At 42.7% G+C, this 15,162-nt stretch overlaps 1 protein-coding gene across 7 annotated transcripts in view; it reads left to right on the plus strand.

Annotated features, from left to right (window-relative positions):
- Positions 1-15,162, plus strand: part of FMNL2 (formin like 2) — a 190,876-nt gene that overhangs the window by 132,486 nt on the left and 43,228 nt on the right. For all 7 annotated transcript variants that reach the window (XM_081006209.1, XM_081006207.1, XM_081006211.1 and 4 more), the window contains exons 7-9: positions 10,605-10,713; positions 11,748-11,824; positions 12,182-12,275. In XM_081006209.1, coding sequence (XP_080862335.1) covers positions 10,605-10,713; positions 11,748-11,824; positions 12,182-12,275 — 280 coding nt within the window. The remainder of the gene's footprint in view (positions 1-10,604; positions 10,714-11,747; positions 11,825-12,181; positions 12,276-15,162) is intronic.

The following is a 15,162-nucleotide window of genomic DNA, read 5'->3' on the forward strand; positions in this document are numbered from 1 at the left end:
ATCTTGGAAGCACCTCTCTCCGTCCTTGGTAGTAAAAATAAGAACAGTAATAAATTGAATAACTACCAGTTTGCTACCCTTTCATGACACTCTGAATCTGTTTCATGAAGTGGCTATGTTACTCTGTTTAATGGTAGATGGCCCTTCCAATTTGTTATTTATTTAGATGGAACCTCTTTGTCCTTTCTCATTTCCTAAAACACTCCCTATGGCCTTTTCCGCTCAGAAGGGAGAAGAGAAGCTCGCTGGCTCAACAGGATAGTGGGTGGAAAGAAAGGAGGACTTTTTGGGCATGAGTGCAGAGTAGAGGGACTAGACTGCAGAGAAGCAGCCTCGGGCACTTCTCGTCCCCTTCCCCTTCGTTCTCTTCCTTCCCTCACACTTGAGGAATCAGTCTGTCAGCCCACCATCCATTTCATCTTCCTTTTCCCTTCCCTCCCATCCAACTTGTGCCCTAGAAGCTCTCTCTCTTTCAGCGCTCTCTTAAACAACTCTCCCTTCTGAGTATGCCTATTCTCTTTGCTTTTGGGGAGCTGCTGCTGCTGGTGTCAGTGCAACGCAAGGTCAAGGCAAGGCATTTTTGAGGGCCACCACCAAGTAGGCTGAGATCCTCTCAAGGTCCCTAGTTCAGCTCCTCTGAAACAGCTTCTTCATCGCTGCTTATTGTTCTGTGGTTATCATGTAGTATCTCTTGCTTACTATCTATCTGTGGTGGGATATTCCCTCTACTACTATTTCCTCTAGCACTTACTATTCCCTCTAATACCATGTAGAATTATCAGTATAGAAAAACTATGCCACTATTGTATAGTTGGTTTTCTTCAACATCACTTGGAAGTAGTGAATGCCTGATCAGCAGGAACTGCTCATGCACAAGCTAATTTCCCTAACGATTTACCTCAAATGCAGCCTGTTTTTTATTCAATGCAAGTATCCGTCTTAAGGCAGCTATTGATAGTAAATATCAAATTGCTTTATGTTCACTGCTCCTTTTTGAATATTGCTGGCTGACATCAAAAGTAAAGAAGCTTTCAAATCACCAAGGGTTTAGAATTTAGAATTTTATGCAGCCTCTTTCACTCCTTTTCTTGGAACTTCGACATTAAACAGTCAGGCTGCATCAGCGGACTTAGAACAGATTTAGCCCATGCCATTGATTCAGGCTTCAGAAGCTTGGAGAGAATCAGAGGACAGATAATTTGCAAAAGAGATCCATGCAACTGGAATGAAGAGTGCAGAGAAGGAAGATCAAATTGTTAGGGCTAATTTTTGATCTGGAAAAAGCGGAAGAGCGAAGGTAATATCAAAAACGTCTCCAGTGGGCCAAATAATTTGAATGCTTTCAAGAGGCAAGGCAATTGCTTATCGGGTGATACCCAGGAACAGCTATGCAGCAGTGGTTCTTGCACAGTTGGTACACTGTCGCTCCATTTAAGAAATCAGGGCTTTAAAACTTCATAAATCAGTAGTAGATGGATTTTGGTCGTGTTCTTCCTTGAACCCCCATTGGGAGATAGTTGTAGCAGAAATACAGGTGTGCATTACACATTGCTTACATTTTCTTTCTCTCCTCCTCTCCATCTCCTTTTTCATATGTGCCGCCCACACTGTATACACCTTCTCTTCGCTCTGTGTCAACGGCTTCTCCTGTGCTTTCCTTTCCTTTCCCTATGGCATCATTTTCTTCTTCTTCTTCCTCACTTGCCTTGTTCTCCTTTTCTCCTCCATGCTCATCCATGCCTCAAAATGCCATCAGAATGGTTTGTCTGCCTGAACAACTTCAGTTCAAACGCCGCCAGAGCTGCTTTTCACACAACTGCCTCTGGAGTGGCTTCAGTTTACACTCTGCTGGTGAGGCTTCAAGCCGGAAAATCTCGTAAGTCGTGGGTGTAAAAGCTATGCCCAGAAAATAGAATTTAAAAAGCTGACTGGTACATGGAAGCAGGCTCCCTTGCACTGTTTGCCATGTGTTATAATGAAGGTGGACCACATGTCATTCATGAATGGTTCCAGCTAGAGGAACTTTCAGTGTCTGAGATGTGGATTATCTCATTATATCTAATATGCTGATACTTACTTCTGTATTTGTGTGTGTGTGTGTGTGTGTGTGTGTGTTGGCAGCAGTGGTGGTGGTGGGGGTTGATTTTAAAAAATAAGATAGGAATTTAAAGTAGGAATTCCTCATAGCTTGTGGTTAGTGATAAATAAACCACAAAATGTACACTGTTGTCTTTCAGCTTTTATTGGCTAGTATTCCATCATATATTAGTTTTCATAGTATGGCATTTTAAGGCTTTCGCTCTGGCCTGTTCTGAGGCCCATGTCACCGCCATCAAGGGGAACGTTTTGTTTTTTAAACGTTCCCAAAGATTTGTTTCTGGTTTGCTAGCCTAGTTCAGGCCATCTCCAGCATTCTAATCTGGCTGAAGTCCCAAAAGGAATTGTAAATCACACCTTCCCAGATATTCCTTCCTCAGGTATGTGTAGTTGTTAGAGAGCCTCTTTTCAAAGCTAATGTGTTTGTCAAAGCAACCCACTGTCTCATGTGATCTTTATTATGGCCTACCAAAAAAAAGGGGCTCTGTGCAGTTGACTCTAGTGTACTGTCTTTATACGAGACAAATGTTTAACATGCATAGGACTGCACTGTATCACCCACACCTTCCACATTTGTGCTGTAACGTTCACAACCTCACTGCAGAGGCAGAAAAGCAGCGGAGGCGACAACAATGTATTAATTGCTTCCCTTTTTGTTCTGCACTCCCTGCAGATCTACCTCCAAGGCAACAGTTTTGTTGCACCGATACTGTAATTTCTGAGCAACCAAAGTGCGGTATTTTTCTACTTGGGGAAGCACATTTATTTCTTGCTGTACAGAATGTCAGAAGCACCTCTTGCCTAATGTCTGTTGATCAAGTTATTGAAGGCAACACGCCCTCTGTGCCCTACCACTGCTCCCCTGAGGTTGCTGCTGCTTCTGAATGAGCATTCGTTTTCTGTTTTTCATTGTTGCCAACACAGCTGGCAGTTTAGGCGAAAAAGAGGCCATCCTTCCACAGCAAAGTTTTCTCCTCTCCAGCAGGTCTCTGCTTCCACATTCCCCAGTCTGTTAAGTCCCTGCAAAATCATTTGCTGAGAATGATGCAGTGGATGGAGTAGGCCTATTAAAGCAACAGGGTTTCACTTAATCAAGACTGTTTTAAGTCCCATTGATTTCTGTGGTTTAGCATCGTTATGTCTGGATCGAATCCCACATCGTGAGCATTTGAGCAGTTGTGCTGAAAAGCTCGAAATGGGAAAGATGGTTCACACTGTTTAATACCTCTGTACATGCATGTACGCAAAGGTGTGGGGCGGGGGGAAAGAGGCTACTATGAACTACCCTCTTCATGCAGAGAAGCAACAGCTATTTCTCAACAACAACAAAATGTGCTGTTTTCATCAGTCCTAATATAATAGCTACCTGTTCTATAGCGTTTTTAAGACTTTTGAAAGTGCTTCATTGGCATTACCCATAAAGGTAAAGGTAAAGGTACCCCTGCCCGTACGGGCCAGTCGTGTCCGACTCTAGGGTTGTGTGCCCATCTCACTCAAGAGGCCGGGGGCCAGCGCTGTCCGGAGACACTTCCGGGTCACGTGGCCAGCGTGACGAAGCTGCTCTGGTGAGCCAGCACCAGCGCAGCACACGGAAACGCCGTTTACCTTCCCGCTATAAAGCGGTCCCTATTTATCTACTTGCACTTTGACGTGCTTTCGAACTGCTAGGTGGGCAGGAGCTGGGACCGAAGGACGGGAGCTCACCCTGCCGCGGGGATTCGAACCGCCGACCATGCGATTGGCAAGCCCTAGGCGCTGAGGTTTTACCCACAGCGCCACCCGCGTCCCACGGCATTACCCATACAACAATATAAATTTTTGGGATCGCAGTAGTGTGCACTGAGGCTGAAAGATAGTGGGATTGCCTAAAAATCTATGGCCCTGGTGAGCTTTGACCTGGGTGCTTTGCAGCTCATTCTCTGGAAGTAAGAAAACCTCTAAAGCTAGAGAAATATGGACAGGGTGGATTTCTTCCCACCCCCCAAGGCTTCTCTATCTTTAGAATGTGCCTTTGAAGGAGAGAAAGAAAAAGCACAAGTAGAGGGCAAAAAGGGAAACATGTGATATTAATTACTAAAATAAATATATTATCAGAGGCATCATCTCTGACTTGCAGCAGAAGAAAAATGAAAATCAGCAGCTCGTCTAAGAGCTTTTCTTTGCCCTAACATTTGGTATCAAGAAATGAAAAGAAAGCAGTGAAAGACCAGGGGCATAACCTCACCCACCCTAGATTCAGTTGGGGTGTGTGTGTGTGTCATGTCAAGCTCTCCTTTAAGTGAAATGTCTCCACTGGGTACCAGTGTTTTCTGCCACTATAAAGCAAACAAAACAGAGGGAATGCTGAAGATAGAGATACACACTAAAGCTCTGATATCTGTTGACAGTTGAAAAGCACCAAAAATATGCCCACATCTTACAGCCATTGTCAAAGCAATAAACTTGACGCTAAAGTCGTGCCGCATAAGCAAAGATCAAGAACAACGTTCTGTTTTCTATTCTCCTTAATATATATATTTTTCTGGGCTATGGATCTTTATCCGCAAAGTGTCAGAAACAATCCCCACTTGTTTCTCAACTACTGAGATAAAGGTAAAGGTAAAGGTACCCCTGCCAGTACGGGCCAGTCTTGCCAGACTCTAGGGTTGTGTGCTCATCTCACTCTATAGGCCGGGAGCCAGCGCTGTCCGCAGACACTTCCGGGTCACGTGGCCAGCGTGACAAGTTGCATCTGGCGAGCCAGCGCAGCGCACGGAAACGCCGTTTACCTTCCCGCTATAAAGCGGTCCCTATTTATCTACTTGCACTTTGACGTGCTTTCGAACTGCTAGGTGGGCAGGAGCTGGGACCGAAGGACGGGAGCTCACCCTGCCGCGGGGATTCGAACCGCCGACCATGCGATTGGCAAGCCCTAGGCGCTGAGGTTTTACCCACAGCGCCACCCGCGTCCCACGGCATTACCCATACAACAATATAAATTTTTGGGATCGCAGTAGTGTGCACTGAGGCTGAAAGATAGTGGGATTGCCTAAAAATCTATGGCCCTGGTGAGCTTTGACCTGGGTGCTTTGCAGCTCATTCTCTGGAAGTAAGAAAACCTCTAAAGCTAGAGAAATATGGACAGGGTGGATTTCTTCCCACCCCCCAAGGCTTCTCTATCTTTAGAATGTGCCTTTGAAGGAGAGAAAGAAAAAGCACAAGTAGAGGGCAAAAAGGGAAACATGTGATATTAATTACTAAAATAAATATATTATCAGAGGCATCATCTCTGACTTGCAGCAGAAGAAAAATGAAAATCAGCAGCTCGTCTAAGAGCTTTTCTTTGCCCTAACATTTGGTATCAAGAAATGAAAAGAAAGCAGTGAAAGACCAGGGGCATAACCTCACCCACCCTAGATTCAGTTGGGGTGTGTGTGTGTGTCATGTCAAGCTCTCCTTTAAGTGAAATGTCTCCACTGGGTACCAGTGTTTTCTGCCACTATAAAGCAAACAAAACAGAGGGAATGCTGAAGATAGAGATACACACTAAAGCTCTGATATCTGTTGACAGTTGAAAAGCACCAAAAATATGCCCACATCTTACAGCCATTGTCAAAGCAATAAACTTGACGCTAAAGTCGTGCCGCATAAGCAAAGATCAAGAACAACGTTCTGTTTTCTATTCTCCTTAATATATATATTTTTCTGGGCTATGGATCTTTATCCGCAAAGTGTCAGAAACAATCCCCACTTGTTTCTCAACTACTGAGATAAAGGTAAAGGTAAAGGTACCCCTGCCAGTACGGGCCAGTCTTGCCAGACTCTAGGGTTGTGTGCTCATCTCACTCTATAGGCCGGGAGCCAGCGCTGTCCGCAGACACTTCCGGGTCACGTGGCCAGCGTGACAAGTTGCATCTGGCGAGCCAGCGCAGCGCACGGAAACGCCGTTTACCTTCCCGCTATAAAGCGGTCCCTATTTATCTACTTGCACCCGGGGGTGCTTTCAAACTGCTAGGTTGGCAGGCGCTGGGACTGAACGACGGGAGCGCACCCCGCTGCGGGGATTCGAACCGCTGACCATGCGATTGGCAAGTCCTAGGCGCTGAGGTTTTACCCACAGCGCCACCCGCGTCCCACTGATATGCTGATATGGCTTGCAATCTAAGATACAGTGACATGTTAATGAAGTTCACAGAAGGAATGTTTCCTACCCCTTCTCTCTCTGCAGCCTCTTCTAAGAGTTGGGTGTGGGGTCCTGAACAATGTGGGATACAGCACAAGGGGTTGCTAGTGGAAGTTGGAGTGGGAAATTGTCCAAAATTGAATGGAGGCACACCCGAGCTTGGGCCCTTGTTTTCTTTTCCAGCAGCTCCCTTCACCCCAACCCAGATTTGTTCAGGAGGGCCACTGATCCTCTGGAGAGACTTTCTGGGAAATGGGGATAGGGGCTGCAGTGGAGAGAATGGAAGCGAACATTTCCTTTGATGACCTTACTTATGTTTACCTTAATCTTAGCAATAATAATAATAATAATAATAATAATAATAATAATAATAATAAATTATTTGTACCCCGCCCATCTGGCTGGGTATCCCCAGCGACTCTGGGCGGCTTCCAACAAAGATTAAAAATACATTAAAATGTCACACATTAAAAACTTCCCTGAACAGGGCTGCCTTCAGATGTCTTCTAAATGTCAGGTAGTTGTTTATCTCTTTGACATCTGATGGGACGGCGTTCCACAGGGCGGGCGCCACTACCGAGAAGGCCCTCTGCCAATTACAGTAATAATTGAAATGGATAACTTCAAGGAATATCCACACACATACCACATTGCTCATAGCACTGAGAAATAAACATCCAGATTAGGAATTTTCAGTCTCTTCCACTCTTGTAGCTGGTTAATGTAAAGTGTTTCCTTATTAACAGAGGCCCTTAAATAATTGTCCCTTCAGCTTGGCTGTAGCTTTGCCAGCTGTAATGACTCTTGCCTGGTATTCAGCCCAGAATATTCATTTCACCAACAGAAATTGGTGTTAATTTTCCATTCTGGAAACCTGGATTACACACAGTGACTTTTTCTTTAATAGGAGTGTAGGGGGGTTAGGGGCAGAGTGTCCCAGATGATGAATGGGAAGAAGACAATAGCCTCCCCTCCTCAGCTGACCAGACAGCTGTCTCTTTGTGTTCTATGCCTGGGTGTATGCAAGAGGGTGGTGTGGTTGCACCCACCACTGGTATCTGGCCATGGAGGATTGGCCCAAGGGTGAATGTTGTCCTCAAGTCACCTCAGGACTAGAAGGGCCTTCCTTGGCAAGGAGATCCAGAGTTTGAGGGCAATCAATGAGAAGACCACCTATCAAATTCCTACCCAAACACTTCAGGTGTTGATGGAACAGAAAGAAGAGGCTCTCTCAGAGTTCTTACAACCCAGGCAGGCTTGCATGGGAGAGCACAATCTTTTAGATAACCTTAGAAGTGGTGCACTTGAGTCCAGAAAGCAAAATGAGCTTTGCCCTGTATTTACATGCTCAGTTTGAGAGCTGGCCTGAAGGGAGTTATACTGCAGAGTCCCAACTCATATGTTCTTTAATAGCATTCCATTTTTTAAGTAGCTGTTCCTGGTTCCATTTATGATAATATTTTAGTAGAAGAGGGTGGCTAATAAAAATGGGTAGTTATATGAACATTGGAAATTATGGCAGTAATGCACTTTTTAAAATAGCTTTTCCAAGCCGTAGCATAAACTAGCTTAGACAGTTGACATTAGAGCTGAAATAACATATATCATGTGCTGCCACGATGAAGCATATATGAGCAGTGAGGAACAGATCTCTGCAAGGCCCTGCTGCACAGCACAAGATAATATTTTATTTCATCTTTCCACCTATCAGAAATATATATTTTTCATGAATGTACACAGGTCTTTTTCACTCGACTATTTATGCTCAACAGAGAGTATACAGCTACATTTATTTATTTTGTGTCAGAGGGAGATATCAATTGTTTGTTATTTCTGTTCATTGCAAATTTAAGTAATATCTAATGTACAATTCCCTGATTTATTGATTGACATTTGAGTCAGAGGTACATGTTTGGAGAAAATTGTGAATCTCACCCTGTGAAAGCTCTCAGAACAGTGGTGTAGGTGTGGTCCTGAATTATCCCTCCCTCCAAAGTTTCAGAGTCAGTGTTCAATAAATGGTATAGGATATGACTTCCCCCCCAAAATATGTTGGTCTGAGGCACCAGCTGTCTTTGATGGACTGGCATGCTTGCTTATGAGAATATCCAGTGAGAACAAAGGCTGTGATGTTCTCATATCGAATTTAATTATCACATGATGGTAACTGCCAATGAGACCTGGCAGAGAGTTGATATAGAACAAATGGAAACATTTTCTCCATTAACATGAAGCTCGGGAATATTGAATGTCTGTTTCTTTCATACTGGTAAGTAAGGTTTTCAGTTTAAATGCAGACATCATGATAATTGCATCCAGACCTATATATTTTGGCTTCATATACTTCAACAAGACTTGCTCCTTGTGTAGTATTCCAGCCCCAGTTAAATTACGCTAGGATGATTTAGTAAGATGGCCATTAAAAGCAACAGCTAAAACAATTTTAGAATAATTAGCTTTTATTTGGCTAGGTTGAATAGTGCTAGGTTGTTTTATTTGGCAATTAGAAGGAGCAGGTTATTAAAAAGCACCTAATCTATGAACATTTATATCCGCATGTTAAAATGATACTGAAGATAAAACATGTTAATAAAAGTATATTTTTCCTAATGCATTGTGGGATAATGAGCTGCATTGGAGTTTGTTAGATGATGGTAGTTGTTGTTTTTTTAAAATGCAGAGTGCTGTTGTAGCTTGACTAATGAAAACAGTTTCCCATGAATATTAAATAAGTAAATGGAGGCCATGGAAGAACCGGGCCTGGGTCCAGTGTGTGTGTGTGTGTGTGTGTGTGTGTGTGTGTGTTTCTGTAGAATCCAAGTATGTAATAGCACTTCTAAGCTTAACCATCCAACCAACCATGGAGCCGATATGTTCTGTGTAAACTTATTCTATAGGACCTTTAGAAGGAGGCTCTGGTTTAGCACAGGGCTTTATGGGGTGGGGGGATGAATGGAGAGCTGATAGAATTTTAAATGCAGGGCTGAGTAAGTGCAGGAAAGCCACAGTAAGCTAGTGGGCACCAAACCCAGGTTCTTGAGAATCTCAGCTTTTGTTTATCTTTCTCCATTTTAAAAACGAAGTCTTTAGCCCTTATGGTGATGAATATACACTTGAAAGAGTGCAGTGCTAACTAGGGGTGGCGGCAGGGGGTTTCTTGCCAACTCTACAGCCCTGCTGGCCAGGGTGGAACGTGGATGGAGGTGGTGGTAGTTCTCCAGTGTCTTGTGGTGCCAACTCCAGGCTAGTGAAGCAGAGGGGCCTGGATTAAACCCTTTACTAGGAAATGGGATGGTGGTTTTATCCTACCCATGACTTATGATAACTTCTGTCAGCAGCAACACTGCTGGTGGGCAGGGTGTGCATTTCTTTCCACTGTCACAGATCAGGGGTTAGCATTGCTCTGAAGATCTGTGAGCAAAGTCTGAAGAAACACCGTAAAACTGAATCAGGTGTTGAATTTCTAGTGTGGTGGAGGTTGAAGCTGCAGTCTCGGGGAGAATCTGCTGTGGATTTTCACTGTATATGTAGGTTTGCTCTCTGTGCAGCTTGAGAAAATCCCCGTTAAAGTGTTGAATATGCTTGTATGGAACTCAGTTGTGTAGGCAGATACAAGATGAAGCCAAAGAACATCGGTGTTAACGTTTCCTGCCTTTCATGCAACATGTAGCTCTTTGGATGAGTGACACTTGGCAAGAAACTGACAGCTAGAGAGTTTATTCAGAAAGAATGTATGGCTTTGCTAGGACCTAAAGTACCACAGCAGTGATTAAGTGATTACTCCAGACATCATGCACTGACGGAGTGCCAAGACCTGACAGGTGCCAGGTTGTAATCACAATGTAAACAGCTGCGAAACTAGCACATCTTCGCTTGTTGTTGCAAAGATGTCGGCTTTCTTAGTGCATCTATTAACCTCAGAAAAGGTAGAAGGACAGGTGCTCGAGAGGATGCAGAAATACTGGGAATTACTATATTCCAATCCTTTTCTCATAGCATAAAGGCCTTTGAGTTTGTCACACAACTGAATAAAAATAATCCAACTGAATCCAGATCTGTTGTATAACGCACCAGTTAACTGTTCTACTGAAATGTCTTCTAACCCTTCCAACTATGATTCCATGGTATGATATGAAGCTAACTTTGTTAATTTGTTCATGACACTATTACGAACATTTTGCAGCAACTGAAACGCTGATGCAAGACTGAAATTCTGCTGCTGTTATTATTTTGTTGTGTTGTTGTCATTATTAATAATGAGACTGCTTGGGTATCTTCACAGGTGATGGCAGAGAACGGATGGAAAATCAGTTTTTGTTAATAGCCAAATATCTTCTCTTTGCAGGTATAACACCTTACCAAGCAGAAGAACACTTAAAAATTCAAGATTAGTGAGTAAAAAGGATGATGTCCATGTCTGCATCATGTGTTTACGTGCCATCATGAATTACCAGGTAACGAAACTTTAGTTCTTTTGGTAACTTATTTCAATGGGATGGATTGTGTTCCTTCCCTCAGTAAAGGAAGCAAGCGTCCATGCTTATAAAAATGTAGTGGGATGAGTCATATGGGCACAAAATATTATGTAAAGCACTATAACTGAAAGCTTTGGAGAGAAAACAAAAATAGTGGTTATCCCTGTGACTCCCACTACTGATAATTATTAAAGGCTTGTCTCTAAGTCATACTCATAGTAGATTGAAATAAATAGATGTCGGTTTTTCATGTCCATTGATTTAATTGGGCCTACTAGGAGTATGACATAGTAATATAAAACATGGCAGATCAACCAAGCATTCTGCAGCTGAAACTGGGTAAAAAAGTTGGCATGAATTCCTGACATGGTCAGGATGCATTCTTGGTGGTGTTAATAGTCAATTGGTAGGGGGAAACAAAGCAGACTTGGATTGACCCTGAGCTGAATTGGACAACCTACAAACTGCGTTGGATTAAGGTGGGTTGCTTTCTAAACACCAAATCAGAATTCAGACTGAATCTTGTGGTCAGTCGTATTTAGATGTATAGAGTTGCCATGTGTCCTCTTTTTCCATGACAAATCCTCTTTTTCAGGGTAAAATTTCTTTCCGGGTAGATTTTTTAAATTTGCCAAAACATCTCTGGCTATACTTTCTGGCTGAGACATAGACTTAACTGGTGGTTGAAGACTTGTTTTCCTCTTCTCCTGCCCTTCTCAGCAATATATCACAGTCTCTATAGCCTACTTATAGTAGGGGTATTTAAAATGAGAGTCATCAGTGTCATCTTTTTTGCTCTTCAAAATATGGCAACCCTAATGTACAAACATCATATAGATACACTTGCTGAAAAGCCTGTATTGGCTCTAATTCCCAGTTTAATTCAGTTACATTCGGTAGCAAACTTGCGCTCACTATCAAGAAATGAGTGAAGTTGCCCAGGTTTGCAGATTTTTAATAAAGATAATAATGCATTCCAAACACTGAACTCTTATTTCCAATTTCTATTTTAGTACGGGTTCAATATGGTCATGTCGCACCCCCATGCTGTTAACGAAATTGCACTAAGCCTGAACAACAAGAATCCCAGGTAAAAGGCTCCTCTTTTGTGTTGGAAATTTTGTGTGTGGCGATGATTAGTTTTTCCTGCTTGAAGTTGCTCTGCGAGAAACCCCTCATTTGCATATGCTACAGTCCCTGATTAATTCCTCCTTCAGCTGGTTTGCTTTAATCTAAAGTTGCCATCGCTTAACTTGACACAAACAACTCTATGACCCGCAGAGGTACTGAGCATTTGCAGCATCTTGCTTGAAGCTAATAGCAGGGTCATTCTTTTGAAGCAGCAGCTGAATATTAAAGAAATATTATTCTCAGATGCCGTCACATCCATCTTGCGAAAGCTGAGTCATCACATTGCTCTAATTGATTTCTCTCTTCCTTTGCACAGAACAAAGGCGCTGGTCTTAGAACTGTTGGCAGCAGTTTGTCTTGTAAGAGGAGGGCACGAAATCATTTTGTCTGCCTTTGATAATTTTAAAGAGGTAGGTTGCTCTTGTTTCATCAGAGATTGCCATGTGCCTTGCACAGCTGCTTTGGATAAGGTCTGCTGGAGCTCAGCGGCTCATCTTTATTTCATGAGGCCCAGCCTGAGACTAATATAGCTGTTCATACATGTGCGTCATGGGGACACATTTCAGCATGCTTATCTCACGCCGCTTCTAGTGTGGTGAACATTAGCCTCCATGTGCAAATTAGTTTGTGACACTAGTTCACACTGAATCTAGAAGCAGGATCCTAATTAATGTCAGATCGCCGTGGTTCATACTACATAGTATCAGCATCAAGCTTTTATTTTGGTCGCAGACCAGCATAAGATAAAACTTACGGATAAAGTGAACACTTAAGACTTAAAACAAGTAAGGGATAAAAACTGGTAGTTAGAAGGTGATTATATCATACATAACTTAAAAAGATAAAAACGAGGACAAATGGTTAAAAGCAATTATAAAGAAGGGAGTGTGAAGGAGCACAGCTCTTGCATTTGGGGCCTATAATACATAACATTGGCTCACAACCCCTTGCAATGCAGGAATATGCAGCAGTCCCATATGGTGATCTAACTTGCAACCTTGGCCATTATCAGCACCATGCTGCAACTGAGCCAAACCCTACAATTCCATGACTCTAAGCAGTCTTATCTATTTCTCCAACCTTGCAAATAAAATCCTTGACCCATCTGACTGATCTTTCCTCTGCACTGCTCCCTCCCTCCCCCCTCCTTTCTTTCCACCTCCCTCTCCCTTATTTTGCCCCACTTCCTTCACTGGTAGGGATTTTATTTTCAAAACAAGCCAACATGTTTTGCCCCACTGTTGTTTAAAAACCTTCAGAGGTCAAATTGACAAAAACAGCCCACAGAGTTCTCGGGTAAATATCTCTCTCATTCACATTAGCTGTCGCCAGTAAAATGATAATTGGCCAAAACACATTGGGCTGTTTTGTATATAAAATCCACATATTTTTAGCACATTGAGTTATGTTTCTTTTAATTTGGGGGTCTGTAGTCCATAGACATCTGGAGGGCCCCAGGTTTCCCATCCCAGGTCTAAACAGATCAACCTAATTAGCAGGTACCATTGTGAAACATATACTTTACCATTTTATTATTAAATTTTCTGTAGAATTGTGAACTTGGAAGCCCTCTATGGAGATAGTAGTAGGACATTGACTGGTCCATAGATGGCTGTGGAGTCACAGAGAAGCATGAGGGATGTAGTAGTGTGAGTAGAACCCCTCCCCCCCCACCAGTGCTTTTGGAGTAAGAAATGGAAATATCTGGAAAATACACACAAAAACATTAAACAGTGTGATGTCCAGTGGAACTGTGACTGAACTTGAGCAGCTGCTGACCGAGCAAGATGCTTCCCCAGCTCTCTTGCATCCATCCAAGAAATACACATTTAAAATTTATTTCCTCCATTTTTATCCCTCTCTTCGAACTCGAAGGGTTCCCAGAACTGCATGCAATTGAGAGGTTAAACCAAGAATAAATGCACTAAATAATTATAGTGTGTAGTTATTATAGGGTATAGTAATAGGCAATAATTTTGAACGGGCAGAACAGTAAAACCAACTATTAGAGCCAGAGCCAAGTTAAGTTTAAGACTGTTAAAACAGCAGCTAAAAAAAATATTTAAAAAATTTAAAGTCATAAATGCAGGCCAAACTCAACACACACCCACACCCACACACCCACACACCCACACCCACACCCCCCACTCAATCCAGGATCATTTCAAAAATGGAGGGTAAACTAGAGTCTTCAGTCTAAGGAGGGAGTACTCTGTGACAACTTCCTGTCAAATTGCCTTTTAAGAATGAAGACAGAAGCTGCTCATTCCCTTTTGTGGGACATAGAGGTCTGAGCTAGGTAGGGAGTATATGAATTGGTGAGTGGAAAGGAGGTGTGTGTTTGAGGCTGTGCCTGAATGCTGTGGGGAGGAGGTATAAGAGGCGAATGTGCGAGAGAGATTAGAGTTCTTCTCTGCTGCTGTTTGTTGTTTCCATTCGGGGCAGAAGGACCTCCTGTGATCTCATTAGCGAATTGTGACAAAGGCTTGAATCTGCAGCATATTTCCATTTTTAAGATAGGCACACACACACACACACACACACACACACACTTGGTTTTTGCTAAGTTCAGGCAGCAGTGCATAAGGAATACATTCCTTTTGGAATGCATCTGAGAACCGAGCTGTCGTGGTTCATATAAAAATAATGATTCACCTGTTTCAAAGGATATAGAAGAGCCTTTGGCGCTAAAGGGATTTTTTGTGCTTTCTGTTTTGTCTGCTCTTGTTTCCTATACTGTTCTTTCATTTTAGTGCAATCCTTACCATATCTACGCAGACATTATTCACACTGTATTCAATGGGTCTTACTCCCAGGGGAGTGGAATTAGGATTGTAGCCTTAGTTGTCCTTGAGAAGAGCTATGCTTCATCCAGTTTGAATACCAGCATGCTCTTTCCCCCAGTTCCAGGCTTAACAAATGACGTTCATTACAATCCCAGCACATTGTTTGGCCACTGTGTGTCAAAAGAAAGTTCCTCTGCACTGCATTAAAATGATATATGAAGGTCTGTTATCTGATATTTACGAGCAGCTAAATGGGACAGGAAGTCAGGCAGACATATTGAGCTGGTTCCAGTAGTTTAATCTAGTTTAATCCAGCCTCTAAAACATCCTGGGATACCAAGTTTACAGATATATTGCAGTTACATTAAAACTGGAGTATGGGTTGATCTTCATTTTTTTAAATTTAATTGTTATCATCATTATTTTGTACAGAACAACTCTTCTGAAGAGCAGCTATACAATATAAATGGATGGATGAGTCGGGATTTTTAGCATTCTCTTCAGTTTAAGG

This window comes from Podarcis pityusensis (assembly GCF_964106645.2).
Source record: "Podarcis pityusensis genome assembly, chromosome: 1".
NCBI classification, from domain to species: domain Eukaryota; kingdom Metazoa; phylum Chordata; class Lepidosauria; order Squamata; family Lacertidae; genus Podarcis; species Podarcis pityusensis.